This window comes from Portunus trituberculatus, chromosome 38, assembly GCF_017591435.1.
Source record: "Portunus trituberculatus isolate SZX2019 chromosome 38, ASM1759143v1, whole genome shotgun sequence".
Classification (NCBI taxonomy): Eukaryota; Metazoa; Arthropoda; class Malacostraca; order Decapoda; family Portunidae; genus Portunus; species Portunus trituberculatus.
The window spans coordinates 26,861,543-26,881,011 of record NC_059292.1 but is presented as its reverse complement, the minus strand read 5'-3'; the positions used below and the strand labels follow the sequence as shown (position 1 = coordinate 26,881,011).

At 39.6% G+C, this 19,469-nt stretch overlaps 1 protein-coding gene across 1 annotated transcript in view; it reads right to left on the bottom strand.

The window, feature by feature from the left end:
- LOC123514709 (protein spire-like) overlaps positions 1 to 19,469 on the bottom strand; it is a 237,051-nt gene that overhangs the window by 9,032 nt on the left and 208,550 nt on the right. The window contains 6 exon segments of the mRNA XM_045272776.1: positions 205 to 288; positions 2,553 to 2,678; positions 3,101 to 3,340; positions 3,677 to 3,891; positions 4,532 to 4,676; positions 5,089 to 5,183. Coding sequence (XP_045128711.1) covers positions 205 to 288; positions 2,553 to 2,678; positions 3,101 to 3,340; positions 3,677 to 3,891; positions 4,532 to 4,676; positions 5,089 to 5,183 — 905 coding nt within the window.

Genomic DNA, 19,469 nt, shown 5'->3' with positions numbered 1-19,469 from the left:
CAGCTTATCTTAGGTCTTAATTGTAATGTGGAAAGGGATTCAACAACCCACAGTGGTTTCTTACATGGTAGGAAGCATTAAAAAGCCTCAAGAAAGCAAAGATAAATAAGAATGAAAATAAAAAAATGTCATGGCTCTGCCTAAGTGAGAGCATAAGCTGAATTTTGTGTCATGGCTTCCAAAGCTGAGCCTTGTGCATTGTACCTTAGATGGGAGGTTACCACTTGCTTTTTGCTCCTCAGGCTCTTTTACCTGAGAACGCTTACCGATGTGTTCTGAGATGTTAAACTGTAAAGAAAGTCACTATTTACCCTAAAGATTCTGTATAAAGGCCTGTCCCTGGGCTTAGCATGGCTAATGGTCTACAGATGCTGGACTCACCTGTACATCTTTCTACTCTTGAAATTCTACAAAATCTCTATGTGTCTAATCTAGACACATTATTTTTACTGTCAACTAGTGATCTAGTTATGTATACTAGCAAATGTACTTTACAGAGGAAGCTGGACTAGCTTACTGCTGTCTGAAACTTGTCCATAAGGTAGACAATATCAACTGGAAGAATTTCACTATGAGATGATAAAAGCAAAGGAAAATACAGAACTGTATGAGCTACAGAACCAACATAATTTACAAAACAGATCTCACACACAGAGAAGATAGACATTGAATTTTCTGCAGAATGCACTTATATTATTGCATGTGACAAAAGAAGAATGAACATCTGGAAAAGAGATTTCATTATAAATGACTTGAAGATGGTCTCAAATCAATACATATATACAACATAACATTTCACAAAACACAAAACATAGGAAGCTGAAAATGAAGAATGTAAGAGAAGAATGTGGGCCTAAGATGGATCAAATGAGTTGGAGAGAAAGGTGCAATATTTCTGTCAGTAAGAAGAAAATAGAAAAATTTCTTTTATAGAACCTAGTCATATGCTTGGGGGCAATATCACTAGAAAAATATCATAAAAAAGTTCACACAGATAGCAGACTTGGAAATTACTTCATGAACAAATCAATCTCCTGGATTCTACAATATTCCCAAAATGAGAATGTGGAAAATTTATTATATTTACAAATACTGCAATTCATCCATACAAAAAGTATAAATTATGCAAATTAATCTTTATCATATTGTGTATTCAAATAATGTACTAGCCTACTAGCAATGTAGGTGGCTGGCCTTATGGAACTGTTTCTCTCTCACATACAATTATGTAATTACTCTTGTGAATCATGAGTGATAATGATATGCAAATGGAAAGGACATAATTAAATACATGAATATTATTGGATCATATGCCTCATTATATTTAATGGTATCCTGAATATGTCTGTCCTATTAAAGCACATCACATACCATTATAATCATTACTGTTATTATGACTTTTGCTGAAAATGTGATGCAACTTGGTAATTTGGTGTGATCCTTTTCAGTAATTCATTTTCATCCTTGGGTGTTTCCATTTATAAGAGCATCTACAATGGTTTAAACTTAGAGAGAGACTGGCAGCAGCATTCACAGCAGAAGGTGCTTTGAACAACATTCACACTGACAAAGTTCACACAAGAAGCAAAGATTTATTAGGTTTATAAATATCTTTGTCCAATAGAAGCCATCCCCTTGGAGCTCATCCCATCTGCATTAAGATGCCACAGTCGAGTTTTGTGGTGGAAGACATAGGACCACTTCATTGGGATGCAGGGCACAACAAACAACTCATTACTTAAAGACTGCTGGGTATTAAGAAAGGAACTTGTCTTGTCCCATTCTGAGAGCTGACCAGGCTGTATTACTGTAATGATACACCCTTTGCTATGTTTTTTTTTTTTTTTTGACTGCTTAACATTTTCATGGCATAGATAGTTTACACTGTAATTAAGAGTTCTAGCAGTGGAGGGGAACTTTCTTATCCAACAAATCTACACCAGTCATTTGATCAGTGATGCTCCCTGAATGCTCCATTCTGTCACTTTATACTATACAAAGAACGTTATGTCGTTTCCCATACATTCAGAATATCAATAAATACAGTCACCAGCAACAGGAGAAAATAGGTGGTGTATATTTTAAATGTATACTTTCAATCCACAATATTTTCTCTTCTTTGATAAACTTTTATTCCTGCTTGGCAAACAAAAGGCCAAGTCTCAATATTTGCCTCAAGTCTGACATGCGCTGTGAGCTTCATCTCAACAGTCTTCCTTAGTCAATCATTATACTGCATCAGTGTAAATTTTCCTTCTCTTTCTCAGAGGATGATTGTGCAAACATTACCTCTGTGTTATATTTTCCTTCTAGTTATTTACCTAACTTCTCTCCAGGACTTCTCTGACTCTTCATATCAACACAAAGTTTGTACTCAATTTTCCTTTTATGAATATGAATCTTTAAAACTCACAGCTAGTCTGCTTCCTTTGAAAAACTAGCAAGGATTAGGAATGTTAAAGAACATCACGGATATTCTACTATATTATCTAATTCCTCAAGGCAGCTTCAGAGAGAGAGAGAGAGAGAGAGAGAGAGAGAGCTTGCCTCACCGTGAGTCTAGAGAGTATAGATCGTGGCAGCGAGACAGAATCTTCCTCATCTTCACGTGGAGACAGGGACTGAGGTGTCAGCATCTGCACTGGGATGTTGGAGAAGTGTTCAGTGGGTATTCGCATCTGTGGGAATGAAATGCTGGTGTAAGTCAGAGAAAGAGAGAGATAATAAAAATGGAAACAAGAAAATACATGCACTATTTATAATAATGAAAGTCTGTTAGTTCTAAAATATACTTCACTCTGGTCTCTTCTTTTTTATCATTATAATTTTCTACATTTATGGACAATACTTTCATTCTTTTTGTGCCGGTATACGTGGTCATATGCGCACATGTGATACACATCGTGAAGAAAGAATGTAACTGAAAATACTTGGTTTCTTCATATATATATATATATATATATATATATATATATATATATATATATATATATATATATATATATATATATATATATTTTACTACTACTACTACTACTACTACTACTACTACTACTACTACTACATACAACAAAAAGTAGGCTACTTCATATGTTCCTACCTTGGTGATACACTTCTTGCAAACTGTCCTCTTACAAAGCCTACAGGTGGTGCCTCGAGGACCGAAGAAGCCAAATCTGGTCTTCATGCAGAGGAAGCATATCTTTCCTTTGGCCATATCCTCCTTGATGGTGAGATCAAGGGGCAGGGCCTCTAGATCAGCTTTGGTTAGAACGTTGCGAATGTGAACCACTTCCTCAAGGGTGAGCGCCAGGCAGTCCAGTTTGGCTGAGAAGTGAGCCTGGAAAGTGACAGAGAGACCCACTGGTGAGTCTGTGGCCCCTTGAATAACGGTAGGTACTTATTGACTTAATTTGCTACTGCTCCTGCTCCTACTGATAATGAGCAGAAGAAGAAGAAGAAGAAGAAGAAGAAGAAGAAGAAGAAGAAGAAGACAGTGAAAGAAAACAGAAAGAGAGAAACGAAGAACGAAAAAGACAAGAAGGAAAAGACGAGAAAGAAATGACAAAGACGAGGGCCAAACAAAGCAGCAGCATTATCGTAACATAAACGCGGGGCATCTGAAGTCTGAACACCCCACCCCAGGAAGGCTCCTGGGAGACGGAACACTACTCACCGACGACAGGAAGTCCCTCTGAGTCTGCGAGGTGGAGGGAAGGTAGTCCTGGTGCGCGGGCGAGCTGGGCGCCGTAGTGTTGCGAGACTGAGGCAGCGAAGTGGGCGGGCTGAGCGAGGCTGAGGAGTGTTGGTTGAGCGAGGGCGTCTCACATAGCGTGATGGAATGCCGCCGCTCGGGTGTTCCTGTGTTCCCATAGTTGACCAAGTCGAAGGCTGAACAAAGACAGAGCTGCTTTAAAAACGAGCTATAGAAAAAAAAAAAAAAAAACTGGGACAAAAGTAGGTGTTTTGTACGTACTTGAGCAAGTTGTTAATGGTAAATCATTAAAGAATAATAAAAAAAAAAAAAAAGATTAGACAAATTTGTGGATGAGGGTGACAGGTAGAAAGAGGAAGGTATTGTATATGTTTCATGCAGGGACTGCCAAGGGTAGGCCTGGTGGCTTCTTGCAACTTCTCTCTTTTTTTTTTTTTTTATATACTCTTATGTTTATGTTCTAAAATTACTAACAAGTCCTCAATGAAAACTAAATTGTCACGTTCAAATACCAATGATAAAACAAAAAAAAAAATCAGTTTTCATTGAGGACACATTTACTCGATTACTTACAAAAACAACTATATAGTATGTCTCACAATTTTAAATTGACACGTTCAAATACTAATGATAAAAAAAAAAAAAAAAATTATGAGACATATCTTATTTTTGTAAGTAATCGAAAATCCTACTGGGAATGTAGTATCACCATATTCCTTATAATAGACTGTAAGTTTTACTGACGCAAATCCTTTAAAGGCCGCGAGAACATTTTTGTTCCGGAAATCCTCGTGGGCGGGTGTGGCGTGAACTTACCCATTCGAGACCAGGGTGACGTCAGCGGGGACTGAGGGCTCTCAGGGGAGCCGGATCCAGGGCTACGCACAGTGCCTACCACGGAGGAGTAGCCGAGGCGGGGACTGGAGGGCGGGATGTCACTCAAGTCATCGTCATCTTCTTCCTATGTGGAGGAGAAACAAACAAAGAAAGTGTGAGGTAAAAAATAAACTGCACCCGAGAGAATATTTGACACTGTGACCAGGACAAGCAAAAAGAAAGTTATATTATTGCTCCTAATTTAGATTAAATTTAGAGCACAATCATGAAAATGTTACAGAAATTGACCTAAAAAATAATAGCCTGATAGAAAATAAATTCACTGTCTATCTGTGCGTCATCTATCTAAGCTCGGTTTCCAAGAAGTGCATATAATGTGGAGTTATAAATGAAAAATATATCTGGCCAAATTTGCATCTGTGAAACAGATAACTGATCGACATATGAGCTCAAACACTCAAACAGCTCAAATAATCACATGAACTCAACCACTCAATTCAAATAAACACAGACTTAAACATTCAGTCTGCCAGTACCTCCGCTGAAATGTTGAACCTGGGCGCCTGGATGAGCTTCCGCTGTGGCTTGGGTGTGGGATCCAGGCCCATTACTGGGGTGCGGGTCTCCACCACTGCAAGTAAAAGAAAGGACATGGGTTACTTCATTGCACGCGCTGCACCCCAACGCCATTCAGAATATTCTAGTCGAAGTTAAAAGAGTTTTTAAGGGTGTTTTCACGATCCTACGGACAGGCTAACAAGATTTCTAGAGATGCTTTTGAGAATCTTGCTAATCATCTCTGTGGCCTCTAAAAATAGTTCTGGTGAAAGAACGAAGTGTTTCTGGATGTAGATCAATGCTCCACTCACCACACACCTTCCTCACCAAGAACTGACACATATAGGCTCACAGACTTATTGGAGACTCTCATACGACTCCACATCTTACTCATCCTTCACCACACGTCAATCACAATATACCGGCCTCAAAATAGCTACACACCACACAAAACACCTCACTACAGACACTCAACACTGTATTTTCTACCTTCCCTTCCGCACCTACACCACATCTCCCTCTCTCTCCAGTTACCACGATGCAACACAATACACAACAATGCAATACAGGGAAGCAAACATAGTAAAGCGGACGTGACAAAAAAAAAAAAAAGAAAAGAAAAATGAGTCCTAACTTGTGGCCTTGCTCGCTTAATGAGAAATCCCACAGGTACACTTCTGCTGCGCTGCCTCAAGCAAAAGAACAAAGTTAATGCATTACGTAAATAATCTAATCTGTCACTCATCAAAATTACCTTACCAGAAATATACATAAAAGATAAAAATAACTGGCCTTTCACGTATTTTCCTATAATTCATAAAATCCGATTTCTTTTCTCCCCTCAGAGAACGTAATTATATTTTCTAGCCAACTTGACGTGTCAGAAATATGAACGTTATTCGTAAAGCACGGGAGTGTTTGGACAAGACGATAACAGTTTCCCCAACGTTTGCAAGAGGGAAGGGAAAGAATTGAGGGCCCAGTAAACGACGACACAGGGACACACAGGCAGAGGGCGTCATGGCATTTTTTCCCTTCTCTCCTTTTTTTTTCTTTTTATGTAAGAGGAACGCTATTCTAGGTAAAAAAAAAAGTAAGACGAAAAAAAAAAAAATCCCAGTCCCTAGAGAGCAAGATAATACGATTACTTAAAACAGAAGGATAAGTGTTTTGAAATCTCCGTCTTGAAAGAAAGGGTTCCCATATACATAATTAAGACATTTAATTTCATAGTATATTTTCGGTAGTATTCATTTGGCAGGATGATGAATGATGACTAAATATTTTCTGTTAATACGTATCTTGTTGATTTTTTCCTCAAAGCTATGAAAAAATAGGAAAATGACTTTATACAGCATTACTTTTTCCAGTTTGTCATAATATACCTTCCTAGCTATATTTATCTATTCAACTATTCATATATCTAAGTATCATTCTACCTATCTACCTGCTTGTTTATCTTTTCATCTGACTACTTATCAATCTACTCGTATCTATCCATCTATCTACCATCTAGCTATCTGTCTATATCTATTTAAGTATTCATCAACCAGTCCAACATTTTATCTTCAGTCCACTTACTCGATCAACTAAGCTTTCCTCTCACTAACAAGAAAAAAATGACTTGTGATTTGCTACCAACAAGCAACCACAACTCTATCATAATCATTACAACCATCACGTGATCCTGGGACATGTGCGTTAGAGTATACGTACATGTCTCTATTTCCCTTGTAGTCATCACTGCCTCGCTTTTCAAATACGACATTGCATTCCTATATACTTACTACATACACACCTACGTACATACACACAAAATAGATATGACTGCTTTAATTCAGGCAGGTCTAGAAAATTAATGCATAAATCTCCCGCTTTAAATTTATATGAAAGAAAAAAAAAAATATGAAACTACGCAATGTGGAAAAAAAAAGTAATGATATTTTGATAATTATTAAACCTTTGCCTGGGACGAATGCATCATTAATTAAACATGGTGACGGTTATGGTGCTGTCTATGATAATGGTGATGATGGCGATAGCGATGGTGAGGGTGAAGAACGAGAACGACAAAATGAGAAGGAAAAAGAAAAAAAAAAAAATCATGAGAAGAAGGAGGAGGAGGAGGAGGAGGAGGAAGAAAGATAGGAGGAAGAAGAATAGGAGGAAGAAGAATAGGAGGAAGAAGAATAGGAGGAGGAGGAGGAGGAAGAGGAATAAAAAAATATGAAAAAGAGAAACAATACAGAAAAAAAGGGAATGTGTAAAAATAAATGTAAAAAGGAGAAAAGAGAAGAGATATGGCGATGATGAAGAAGATGATGGTGATGGTAATGATGATGATGATAATAATGATGATGATGATGATGATGGTGGTGGCTGTGGTGGTAATGATGATTCTATCCTTGTTCCTTTCCCCGTGTCACGCCGCCCACGTCACCACCAGCACGTCTGTACCCAGAGACAAGCCACCCTGATTTTCTGTCTGTCTGTCTGGTGAAGGGAAAAAAAATCCTTTGCAAGTGGAGATGAAAACAGAAAGAAAAAGGAAAAGAGAGGGAAAAAAGCGACGCTCAATCAGTGCAGTTTTGTAATCTCTCTCTCTCTCTCTCTCTCTCTCTCTCTCTCTCTCTCTTACACACACACACACACACACACACACACACACACACACACACACACACACACACACACACACACACACACACACATTCAATTATTTCAGCACATGATTTAATACAATAATATATTACAAGCTCTTAAAAAATAATAATTCAGCGAACATGCATACGATTTTAACTTAATTAAATATATGAAATGATCTCTCTCTCTCTCTCTCTCTCTCTCTCTCTCTCTCTCTCTCTCTCTCTCTCTCTCTCTCTCTCTCTCTCTCTCTCTCTCTCTCTCTCTCTCTCTCTCTCTCTCTCTCGCTTAGAATTTTTCACAGCAAAAACAATGAAGCGACAATCAGAATTAATAGCACGCTGCAGCATTTCATTCAAGCTCGCTCATCATTTACAAGCAACGTCACGTCATTGGTGAATACAAATACACGCAGCTTGTACAAAAACACCACGCCGGGCCGCAATAATAGCACGCGTGACACTGTCCTCGGAACACAATACTCGAGACAAGCTGGGGGTTTGATGCCATTCAGGACACAGAGGCGAGGAACCTTCACTGACGCGAGAACCCGGCACTTGTTTCACTCACGCCCTTAGGTCCGTATTCAGAAACGCTGTTTTCTCTCACCATGACTATCTTCCAAGGCCAAAGAGATGATTAGGGAGGTTTTCCAGAGCCTTTCTCCACTTAATAATACAGAAATCTTGTTAATCTCCCTCTAGAACCGTAAAAAAACACCTTAAAAAAAATCAGGTAAAGTTAAATAAAGCCTTTTAAAAAAACTGGAGAGGTGAAGCACTGAAGTGTTTGAGAATACGAGCCCTAGTCACGATTTGGATTCTTTGTTTTTTAGTCTCCATAGGTTATCATTGAGGGTGAATGGTGTCGGGGAGGAGGTTTGTGTGTCTTCAACTGATGGTGTAATCTTGTTAATCTATCGGTAGAGTTATGTGAATAATAATATACCCTTGATCTTTTCATTAACATTCAGTACAGCCTGTTATAAGTAGTCGTTGTAAAGGTGTGAAATGTTGGAAAAAAGATTGATTGTCATCTTTCTAAAAAAAAAAAAAAATTTTGAGAAGCGAATTTTATGACCTCCGACTTACACGCTGTTTTAAAATATCGTATAGATGTTTATTTTTTTCCTTTATTTCTACTGATTTAAAAAAGTTAAATTATCACTAAAATCACGAAAATACTCTTTAAATTGTCGGTATCCTTCACTGCAACCTGTTAACCCCTTCATTACTGAGACGCCTTTTTACTTTGATTTTTGGGCATGATTAGAAGATTTGATTTGCATTACGATGGATCTATGGAGGTCAGAAGATTAATGGCTAGAGTCTTTAATCCCAACATATGTTTCTGAAGCTGTATAAAATCCCCTTAATAGTACAAAAAAATGAATATGAAAACGCGTCCTGGTACTGAAGAGATTAAAAGTAGTCAGGATAAAAACGACGAAGTGGGCAAGAGTGCAACCTTTAAGGGAACACTCGCTGCCTTTGTGAATAGAAACATAACGCTTACAATTCACGCAAGGGTGACACGAACTCTGAGAATGTCACTTTTTATTTATAGCTTCGACTTGTGCTTCTGTTTGTGTGGAGGAAGAATATCTAGTGTATGTTTTCAGTCTCCGGTGATGCTTCAAGAAATTCCTATTCGTTCCAACTCCTCCACTCAATACCGTTCAGCTTTTCTTATTTCTACGTGGTAACTTATATCCGTCTTTTCTTAGGCAGAGTAAGTCCATCTCCTAAAGTTTGCATTCTCGCCTTGGCTCTCAAGTTTATGGAGGCACGGCACGAGTTTACATCCGGTACGTGACTGAGAGAAGCATCAGGGAGTGTGGAAATAAGCCAGACGTGTCCCTAGACATTACAGGCGTGGCTAGAAGTGAGCTAACTTTCTGCAATTTCTTCTGTGTTTATGGATTTTTCTTAAATTTTAACTTCTCTAATCTACTGAATTCCTTACGACTCATCACTACCATGGAAGCTTAATAATGCTCTTTTTCCAGCGAGGTAACTGTTGTACCATTAATCCCTTCAGTATCATGACGTGTTCTCATATTTTTTTTTTCTGCTTATTATTTGACGATTTTATACAACTTCAGAAACTTATGTGGGCATTAGAATAGTGAAGACTTTGGCCATTAATCTTCTAACCTCCATTAACCCTTTCTAATTTCAATAAAATCGTCTCATCATACCCAAAACCCGTGGTAAAAATGCATCTCAGCACTGAAGAGGTTAATACAAAGGCGACTTGTATGTTAACTTGCTACGAAACATGAAGCATATTTTTATTGTGTTCGCTGTTTTTCTGTAATCTCAAGTAATCCTCCTTATAAAAAAAAAAAAAAAAAAAAACCACTAACTTCCTGCACGTATATTCAATGTATTAACTGCTTTCATTCAATCTCAACTTCTCTGATATACTAAACTCCTTACGAAACATTACTACTATACCTTCCGGCGCAGATTTCTAATAATATAACTACCCATTTTTTTTAATCAATTCTAAGACCTCTCATAAGTTAATCAATTTCCTTATATTGTACAACTGGTAGATTAATTGGTCACAGGAATAAAGATTGCGCTGGAGGGAGTGAAGAGAAACCCTGTGCTGTGCGTTACTGAGAGTCCTGACCGTGAGTATACAAAGGAGTATAGTAGTGACGCGCGCCGCACATTCACACCCCACGACCCGATCCGACCTTTACTTTTCCAGCAGCCACGAGTGAATGACGCAGGTGTATTCGATTAATGAGAGATCAATACACCTTCACAACGCCCGATTTAGAAACATGGAACGTAAGAGTGTGTGTGTGTGTGTGTGTGTGTCTATCATTAATCATTCCTTTCTCTAAATAAATCTTTCTAATTTTCTTTTTTTTTTTTTATCTCTCAGCGACTTCAATTTTCTATTTTTAGGCAAGTTTATCTACGCATCTCCTATTTCTAACTACTTTCCTCGACTCGACACCCTCATCAACAAGCCCTCATCCCCCCTCTCTCTCTCTCTCTCACTTCAGCCCCAGTGGACCTATTTTCTTGGGGAAGGAAGCGCCACCCCTCCTGACGTCATGTTATAGGGGTGAATGACCTGGTGGTGGGGAATCGGCGTCCCTAAATGTAGCGGACGAGGAGTGGTCATTGTTCTGTCCAGCCTGATTCGTATGATTCGCTCCCGTCTCTCCTTTCCTTCTTTCCCAAGCTTATGCCGTCTCTGGTTGATGTGATGAGAGGAGGATTAAGGGGGATGGGAGAGTGTGGATATTCTCTCTCTCTCTCTCTCTCTCTCTCACGTACTATAGTAAAGGCTCGTAAGCTGAACAAATATCCTTTCTTCCCTCGCCTCTTCCTCCTCTGCCTCCTCCTCCTCCTTCTATTCCTCCTCTTCTTCCTCGGTCATCCCTCTTTCCGCTCTAATCTTCTCCTCCCAGTGTTGCTCTGAAGGGAAGGAAGGGGAAGGATATGGAGCGAGGAATGGTCGCCGCCCACCGCCTTACCTTTGTACTTGTTGTGCTTCGTTTTTCCCTTTCCTTCCCTTTCCTTTATCACATTTCTTGTCTTCCTTCTTCTAGTTTATCTCTACCATCTACTGTTACTACTACTACTACTACTACTACTATTACTACTGCTGCTGCTACTACTACTACTACTACTGCTACTACTACTACTACTACTACTACTACTACTACTACTACTACTACTACTACTACTACTACTGCTGCTGCTACTACTACTACTACTACTACTGCTGCTGCTGCTACTACTACTACTACTACTACTGCTGGTGATGATGCCGTTTTCCTTCATTTTCTTTCCGTTTTCTTTTTTCTTCAAACTTCCCATCCTCTCGTAAACTGTTGCGTCATTCTATACTGTCTCAATTTATCTTCGTCACTTTTTTAATCTTTTCACTCTCTCTCTCTCTCTCTCTCTCTCTCTCTCTCTCTCTCTCTCTCTCTCTCAAGGTGTTCCAGGTATCGAGTCTTTTAATTGCGTGCTTTGTCTTCCACTCTCGTTTTCATTCACGGCGAGTGACGTATGAGAGAGAGAGAGAGAGAGAGAGAGAGAGAGAGAGAGAGAGAGAGAGAGAGAGAGAGAGAGAGAGAGAGAGAGAGAGAGAGAGTCTATACGCATAAACGAAATCGGTGTAAAGTATAAAAGAGAAATCTGAAAATAGGAATGGAATAAGTGTAAATAATAGAGAAAAATTAAGAAAATGAGATAAAATAGAGGAAAATGTTGAGGAAGCGAAGGATGGGGGGAAGGAGGAGGATGTGGAGGAGGAAGACGAGGAAGAGGAGGAGGAGGCAGAAAGGGAGAGTGGAATATAAAGAAGAGAAGGAGGAAGTGGATGTGAGAATGAAGAAAAAAGACGAAGATACACATGCAAAAGATAAAACAGAAAGAAAGAAGAAAAAAAAAACATAGAAGAAGCGGAGGAGAGAGAGAGAGAGAGAGAGAGAGAGAGAGAGAGAGAGAGAGAGAGAGAGAGAGAGAGAGAGAGAGAGCGTTTGGATAGCGGTGTGGAAGCCTTGGTGAAGATTATTTGGGTGAGAGAGGCAGCTGGAGAGGGAGAGGAGTAGAGAGAGGAGGAGAGGCCCGCGGCAAGAGGGGAGAAGAGATGTAGAGAGGTGGTAGAGAGGAGACAAGTGGTGGCTGGAGGGAAGGGCTGAGAGGGGCGGGTGGGCGGCGGGCGCGTGGAAATGGGAACAAGGTCACTGTATTGACCTGATGAGGCAGAGGTTTAAAGAGGTCGTGCCAGTGGCGGGAAATTTCATATGACCTTTCACACCACGCCGCGGATCAGGTCACCGCCGCGCCGCCCGCCTTCCTCTTTGTGACCCAGTTTTTATTTTTTTTTTTTTCATTTTCTATATTTTTTCTTTCTTTTTTCTCCGTTTTTGTTGAGCTGAGCGATTGTTAAAGAGAAGAAAAAATACAACGCGAGTGACTTTTCTCTTAATTTACGTTTTTTTCTTAACTGGATGATTTCTTAAAGAGTAAAAGAAAAGTGAAAAAAAAGGAGTTGGCGTGCTAACTTGAGGTATTAAAGGGAGAAGCAGCTGATTTGGAATGGATAGGACATATCTCTCTCTCTCTCTCTCTCTCTCTCTCTCTCTCTCTCTCTCTCTCTTGCTACCCCCCGCCAACACAGCCATCACCACCAAAAATGCCCCCTTCAGTGCTGCCCTTCGTCCCTTCACGCTCCCTTCCCTCTTCCCATCCTCTCCTGCCCTCTGGTGACGCACTTCTCATACCAAACAAAAGAGCTCAAGGTCAAAGAAGGTCACACGTTGTCCTCCTCCTGTTCCTCCTCCTCCTCCTCCTCCTCCTTCTGCCTACTTTGTGACCTTTGACCCCAGAACTATCGTGACGCGCTGCTGACCGCTCTTCTCCGCCCACATTACTTACTTTTTTTTTTTTTTTTCGAGGTACTGCAACTGACGTCATTACTACGAGATGCACTACGTCACTACTAGCACTCTTTATCGCTAATCGTCTTCCTCGTCTACTTCTTCCTACTACTACTACTACTACTACTACTACTACTACTACTATTACTCCTACTACTACTTCTACTATTATTACTATTTTCAGTGTTGTTTTTTCGGGTTAAAGAGACCAGCAGCCAAGCATAATAAAAAAAAAGGATAAATGCTGCCACTACAACAACTACTACAACTACTGCTACTTCTACTACAACAACAACAACTACTACTACTGCTACTGCTACTGCAAACCATCACTATCTCTATCTCTATGTCTTTTGTTTTTCCTTCCCCCCTCTCCTCTTCTTCCTCTTTTTCCTCCTCCTCCTAATACTACTACAACTATCACCACTCCTAAAGCTAATGGCGTGTTGACTGCATTCACGACTCGCCAAAGCCCTGTTCATTATTTCAAACAGGAAGAAAACTGTCTCAGCTAATCCTTAAGTGTCATGCGTCTTAAAGGAAAGGAAAGGGAGAGAAAGAAAAGAAAGGAAGGAAGGAAGGAAGAAAGGAAGGAAGGAAGGAAAGAACGAAGTAGGAAATGAGGGAAAGCTACCATTTCATTACACATGCAATATCCCTGCACCAGAGAGAATGCGGCTTCCAAATGTCATAGGTCCCCTGTATTAGAACTGTGGTTGTACGAGAAAGAGATTTATTTTTCTTATATGCTAGTAATGGAACTATTACTTAAGTGGTGGTGGTGGTGGTGGTGGTGGTGGTGGTGAAGATGGTGGTATTAGAAGAAGAAGAAGAAGAAGAAGAAGAAGAAGAAGAAGAAGAAGAAGAAGAAGAAGAAGAAGAAGAAGAAGAAGAAGAAGAAGAAGAAGAAGAAGAAGAAGAAGAAGAAGAAGAAGAAGAAGAAGAAGAAGAAGAAGAAGAAGAAGAAGAAGAAGAAGAAGAAGAAGAAGAAGAAGAAGAAGAAGAAGAAGAAGAAGAAGAAGAAGAAGAAGAAGAAGAAGAAGAAGAAGAAGAAGAAGAAGAAGAAGAAGAAGAAGAAGAAGAAGAAGAAGAAGAAGAAGAAGAAGAAGAAGAAGAAGAAGAAGAAGAAGAAGAAGAAGAAGAAGAAGAAGAAGAAGAAGAAGAAGAAGAAGAAGAAGAAGAAGAAGAAGAAGAAGAAGAAGAAGAAGAAGAAGAAGAAGAAGAAGAAGAAGAAGAAGAAGAAGAAGAAGAAGAAGAAGAAGAAGAAGAAGAAGAAGAAGAAGAAGAAGAAGAAGAAGAAGAAGAAGAAGAAGAAGAAGAAGAAGAAGAAGAAAAAGAAGAAAAAGAAGAAAAGAAGAAGAAACTGCTGCTGAAGAAGACTGAAGAAGATGAAAACTGCTGCTGAAGACGAAGAAGGAAAAAGGAAAAAGAAAAAGAATATTATTACACTCCCTCACTGCTGCTGTTAATCCTTGCACACCTCACTGCTGCTGTTAATCCTTGCATACACTCCCTCACTCCTGCTGTTAATCCTTGCACACACTCCCTCACTGCTGCTGTTAATCCTTGCACACACTCCCTCACTGCTGCTGTTAATCCTTGCACACTCCCTCACTCCTGCTGTTAAACCTTGCATACACTCCTTCACTCCTGCTATTAATCCTTCTTCTCGTTACTCCCTGACCTCACCTCACCTTCAGTGCCATTAGCGGGGGAAGGAGAATGGGGCGCCACCTAATCTGGCATTCACGAGTCAGGCAAAGTTTCTGGGGTGTTAGTCCAGAGAGGGTTCAGCTTGACGAGTCCCGTATAAATTCACGATCATTTAAGCTTTAGGAAGGAATCAGTGCGTCTTTCAGCTTGCTTTTATGTTTTCGTCTCTCTCTCTCTCTCTCTCTCTCTCTCTCTAACAGGTATGCGCAACCGTAATTGGTGTCACGTGCCTGAGGTTTCGCAAATTACAGGTGTGACGTCACTGTCCATTGCCCGAGGCTCTTACTGGTCCTCCCTCTCCCTCTCTCTCCCTCTCTCTCTCTCCCTCTCTCTTTCTCCTTCATTCCCTTTCCCTTTTTCCTCGCCTCGCCTCGCCATCGCCTCCCTTTCCCTCTCGTTCAATGCCGCTCTTCTGCAAGTCAAAATCTAGTAATATCCTGTCTCTCTCTCTCTCTCTCTCTCTCTCTCTCTCTCTCTCTCTCTCTCTCTCTCTCTCTCTCTCTCTCCATGCACCTTTAAGTATCGGGTAAAGTTTAAAGTAAAAGTGTTTGGACAGGAAGTTAATGGTTGTATTGTATCCCCATTCTCTTCCCTCTCTCTCTCTCTCTCTCTCTCTCTCTCTCTCTCTCTCTCTCTCTCTCTCTCTCTCTCTCTCTCTCTCTCTCTCTCTCTCTCTCTCTCTCTCAACGTTTGTATTTTGTGGGATCTGAAAGTGCATATTTTTTTCCTTCCTTTCCTTCCCTTTCATCTCAACATGCTAGATTTATGTGTCATTTAATTAATCTGCTTTTTGTTACATGTTCCCGAAAAAAAAAAAAAAAAAACTAACTTGTGTCACTTTTTGAGGAGGTTAATAAGTTCTGGAAAATTCAACGTGTTTGTTCTTTCTCTCGTCTCTTGTTTTAATCTCCTTTTGTTAATAAAGAAAGAAAGAGAGAGAGAAAAAAAAATTCCATGTCATATTTGGTATATTAATTAATTACTTTATTACCTCAATTTTTGCTTTATTTTTTTTCTATCTTGTATAATCTCCTATTGTTACAGTAAAAAAAAACAATAATTACTGTGCCATTATGGTGTTGTTCTTACTTCACACTTTCACTGTATTCTGATTGCATCGTCATTACACTCATTGCATCTCATTACCTCTTAAATGTTCTAATCATCGTCAAGGTGTGTTGGCTTCGGCGTATACTGTAAATTCCAACCATAAGAATTTACCACACGAACATTACATCGTTGAGATTTCCGTATGATAAAACTACTTACAATACGTTAAGTTAGGTTAGATTTGGTAAGGTTGCGTTTGGTCATGTTATGTTAGGGTAGGTTAGATTAGGTTAGGTTTGATAAGGTGAAGTTAGGTTTAGTTTGGTGAGGTAGGTTAGGTAAAAGTGAGCTTGGATTAGGTTAGATAAGATTTCATTATGTTAGTTTAGGCAAAAGATAGGTTAGGTTTAGTTAGGTAAGGTTAAGGTTAAGTTAGTTTAGGTAGGTTGAATTAGGTTACGTTAGATTAGGTAAGATGAGGTTAAATTAGATCAAATTCGGTTAGGTTAGGATATAGTGAAATAATCATACGAGGAATTACTTTGGTGAATTTCGACTGAAGAATCCCAGTGGATGGAATTAATTTGGGCGAGATTTTACATAGCCAATCTCACAGTATCCCAGCCAGCGCGACCTAAACCACGCGAGGCATTTGGCTTAATCCCCCTCACTATAACTGCAAGCCTTTGTCCCGCAGCTGACTCATGCAAGGTGGTGACTAAAAATATCCCTGCACACCCTTTAAGATCATCCCTAGCTTTCCCTTTCCTTTTGTAGTCTTACTGTATTAAATGTTTCAGTCGCTGTCTTCATTGTATTTCATCTGTGGTGTACAAATATCGTTATACACCCTATTGGCTTATTGTTAGTTTTTCCTTTACCTCTTGACTTATTTGCATCTATTGTGTTAAATATATTAATCACTGTTTACTATGTGTTCGTTGTACCCTTCACAGTATCCAGTGTTTCTATATTTTGTGGTCACAGTAGTCTGTTTTAGTTCTGAGATATCTTTGTATCATTACACTATCAAATATATTTCCTATACGATTTGTTCACTGTATACTTCAGGTTCAGTTGTATAGTTCAGCTGTCCTACTCCTCTTTGAACTCATTGTACTTTTGCTGTATTAAATATTTCATTAAGTACGCGCTCACTGTGTTCTATCTATCCATTTCTTTGTGTTCTCACTGTTCGGTCACTACGTAATAACAATTCACTAAGTCTGTTAACACTTTACTTAATCTGTCCTAATTCTTTGTGTTCCCACTGTAAATGATCATTATACCGAAACATTTCTCTTACGACACGCTCTATGTATTCTCATCGTAGATCATCACCATACTCAAATATTCCCTCACCATGTCCTCAGTCTATCTATCATCCTCACCGCATCCTCGCTATCGTCACGGAACCCTCTCTCCTCCTCCTCCTCCTCCTCCCTCTCATCCCACTCTTTAACTAACTTCACTATATGCAAACACTCCTCTCCCTCTTCTTCTCCGTTCATTAATTATTTCATATGTATGACCTGCAAGCGTTCCCTCTCCCCTGTGTCTCTTCCCTCATTCCCTTCGTTCCCTTGTCCTTCCTCCTCTTCACCACCTTGTGCTTCTTCTCTTTGCCTTTCCCTTCATTCTGTTCTTGTTCTATCTTTCTTCCTCCTTGTATTCTCCACTCACGTACAATACAACATATGCTCAAAATAGCCAGCTACACACACACACACACACACACACACACACACACACACACACACACACACACACACACACACACACATACACACACATGATTGCACATTCCCCACACGTTCTAACCACAATATATATTTTTTTCTATTTACCTTCACAACCACAACGCCCCAGAACGTGCTCTTCCTCCTCCTCCTCCTTCTCCTCCCGCCATTCCTCTTTCCTTCTCCCTATACTCTCCTCCCTTCCTCCCTATCTCCTTCCTTCCAGCCCACCGCCAGGGAAAGGCAACCAAATGGTCCCTTCTCCTCGTGTTCACCTTCCCTGGAGACGGAGATGAATAGTGAAGCAAGGGAAGAATATTGGTGGTGGTTGCGCAGCTGGTGGTGGTTGTGGTGGTAGAGATAGGATACAACACCAACACCGCCACCATCACCACCTCTATATAAGTATGTATGTGCTTCGATCACTGTTATTAACGTCACTAGTCTTATATCGTTAAAGTGGATTCGTAACAGTAGTAATAGTAGTAGTATCAGTATTAGTATTAGTGTTAGTAGTAGTAGTAGTAGTAGTAGTAGTAGTAGTAGTAGTAGTAGTAGTAGTAGTAGTAGTAGTAGTAGTAGTAGTAGTAGTAGTAGTGGTATTATTATTATTATTATTATTATTATTATTATTATTATTATTATTATTATTATTATTATCATTATTACCACCACCACCACCACCACCAGGGCCAAGTGACAGAGGCATGTGAGCAATCAAGGCTCGGGACACAGGTGAGAGGCGGGTTTCGTCTTCTGGCCAGGGAGATATTTAGGTTTTGATCTGTCCTCCTTTCACCCTGACTCTTCCTCCTCCTCCTCCTCCTCCTCCTCCTCCCTGTCTAGAGAGTCTGTGGACCTAACTTGTGGTGTCCTCGCCCTACCACAAGAGTAAGTGTCCAACAACTCTCTCTCTCTCTCTCTCTCTCTCTCTCTCTCTCTCTCTCTCTCTCTCTCTCTCTCTGCCATGCTATAAGTAGGACAAATAGTTAAAGGTGTGAAAAATATTATTTCCATCACGGACGAACGACGACGACAACAACAACAACAACAACAACAACAACAACAATAAATACAATAATAACGACAAATACAGCACCAACAGGAACAGTAACGACGGCAAAAACAGCAACAACAACAACAACAACAACAACAAAAACAACAACACGACCATTGATCAATTAAATAAATAAACCCATTCATTTTCCCAACAATGAAAAAAACAACAAACAGAGCTAATTACGTAAGGTGAAAGAAAAAGAAAAATAGAAAAATAATAACACCCTTCACTTCACAAACACACCGCTTCTCACTCGATCAGCGGGGTTAAGCAACGCTGTGTCTGGTTAAAACTTGAATGGGTGACCGCCTTAGTGCACCAGACTTGTTTTAACAGGACCGAGCTTGCTTTATTCTTTTTTATTCCGTTCACACACACACACACACACACACACACACACACACCACTTAGGGTCAAAAAAAAAAAAAACAGACAAGAGGAACGAAAAGGGGAAAGACGAATGATAATAGTAATAATAATAATAATAATAATAATAATAATAATAATAATAATAATAATAATAATAATAAGAATAAGATGAAGAATAAAAAGAAGAATAAGAAGATGAAGAAGAAGAAAAGAAGAAGGAGAAGAAGACAAAAAACGGCAGCAACAACGAATGAAGAAAAAAAGAACACTGCAAACAAGAAAATTTCAGAGAGAGAGAGAGAGAGAGAGAGAGAGAGAGAGAGAGAGAGAGAGAGAGAGAGAGAGAGAGAGAGAACGATAAAAAAA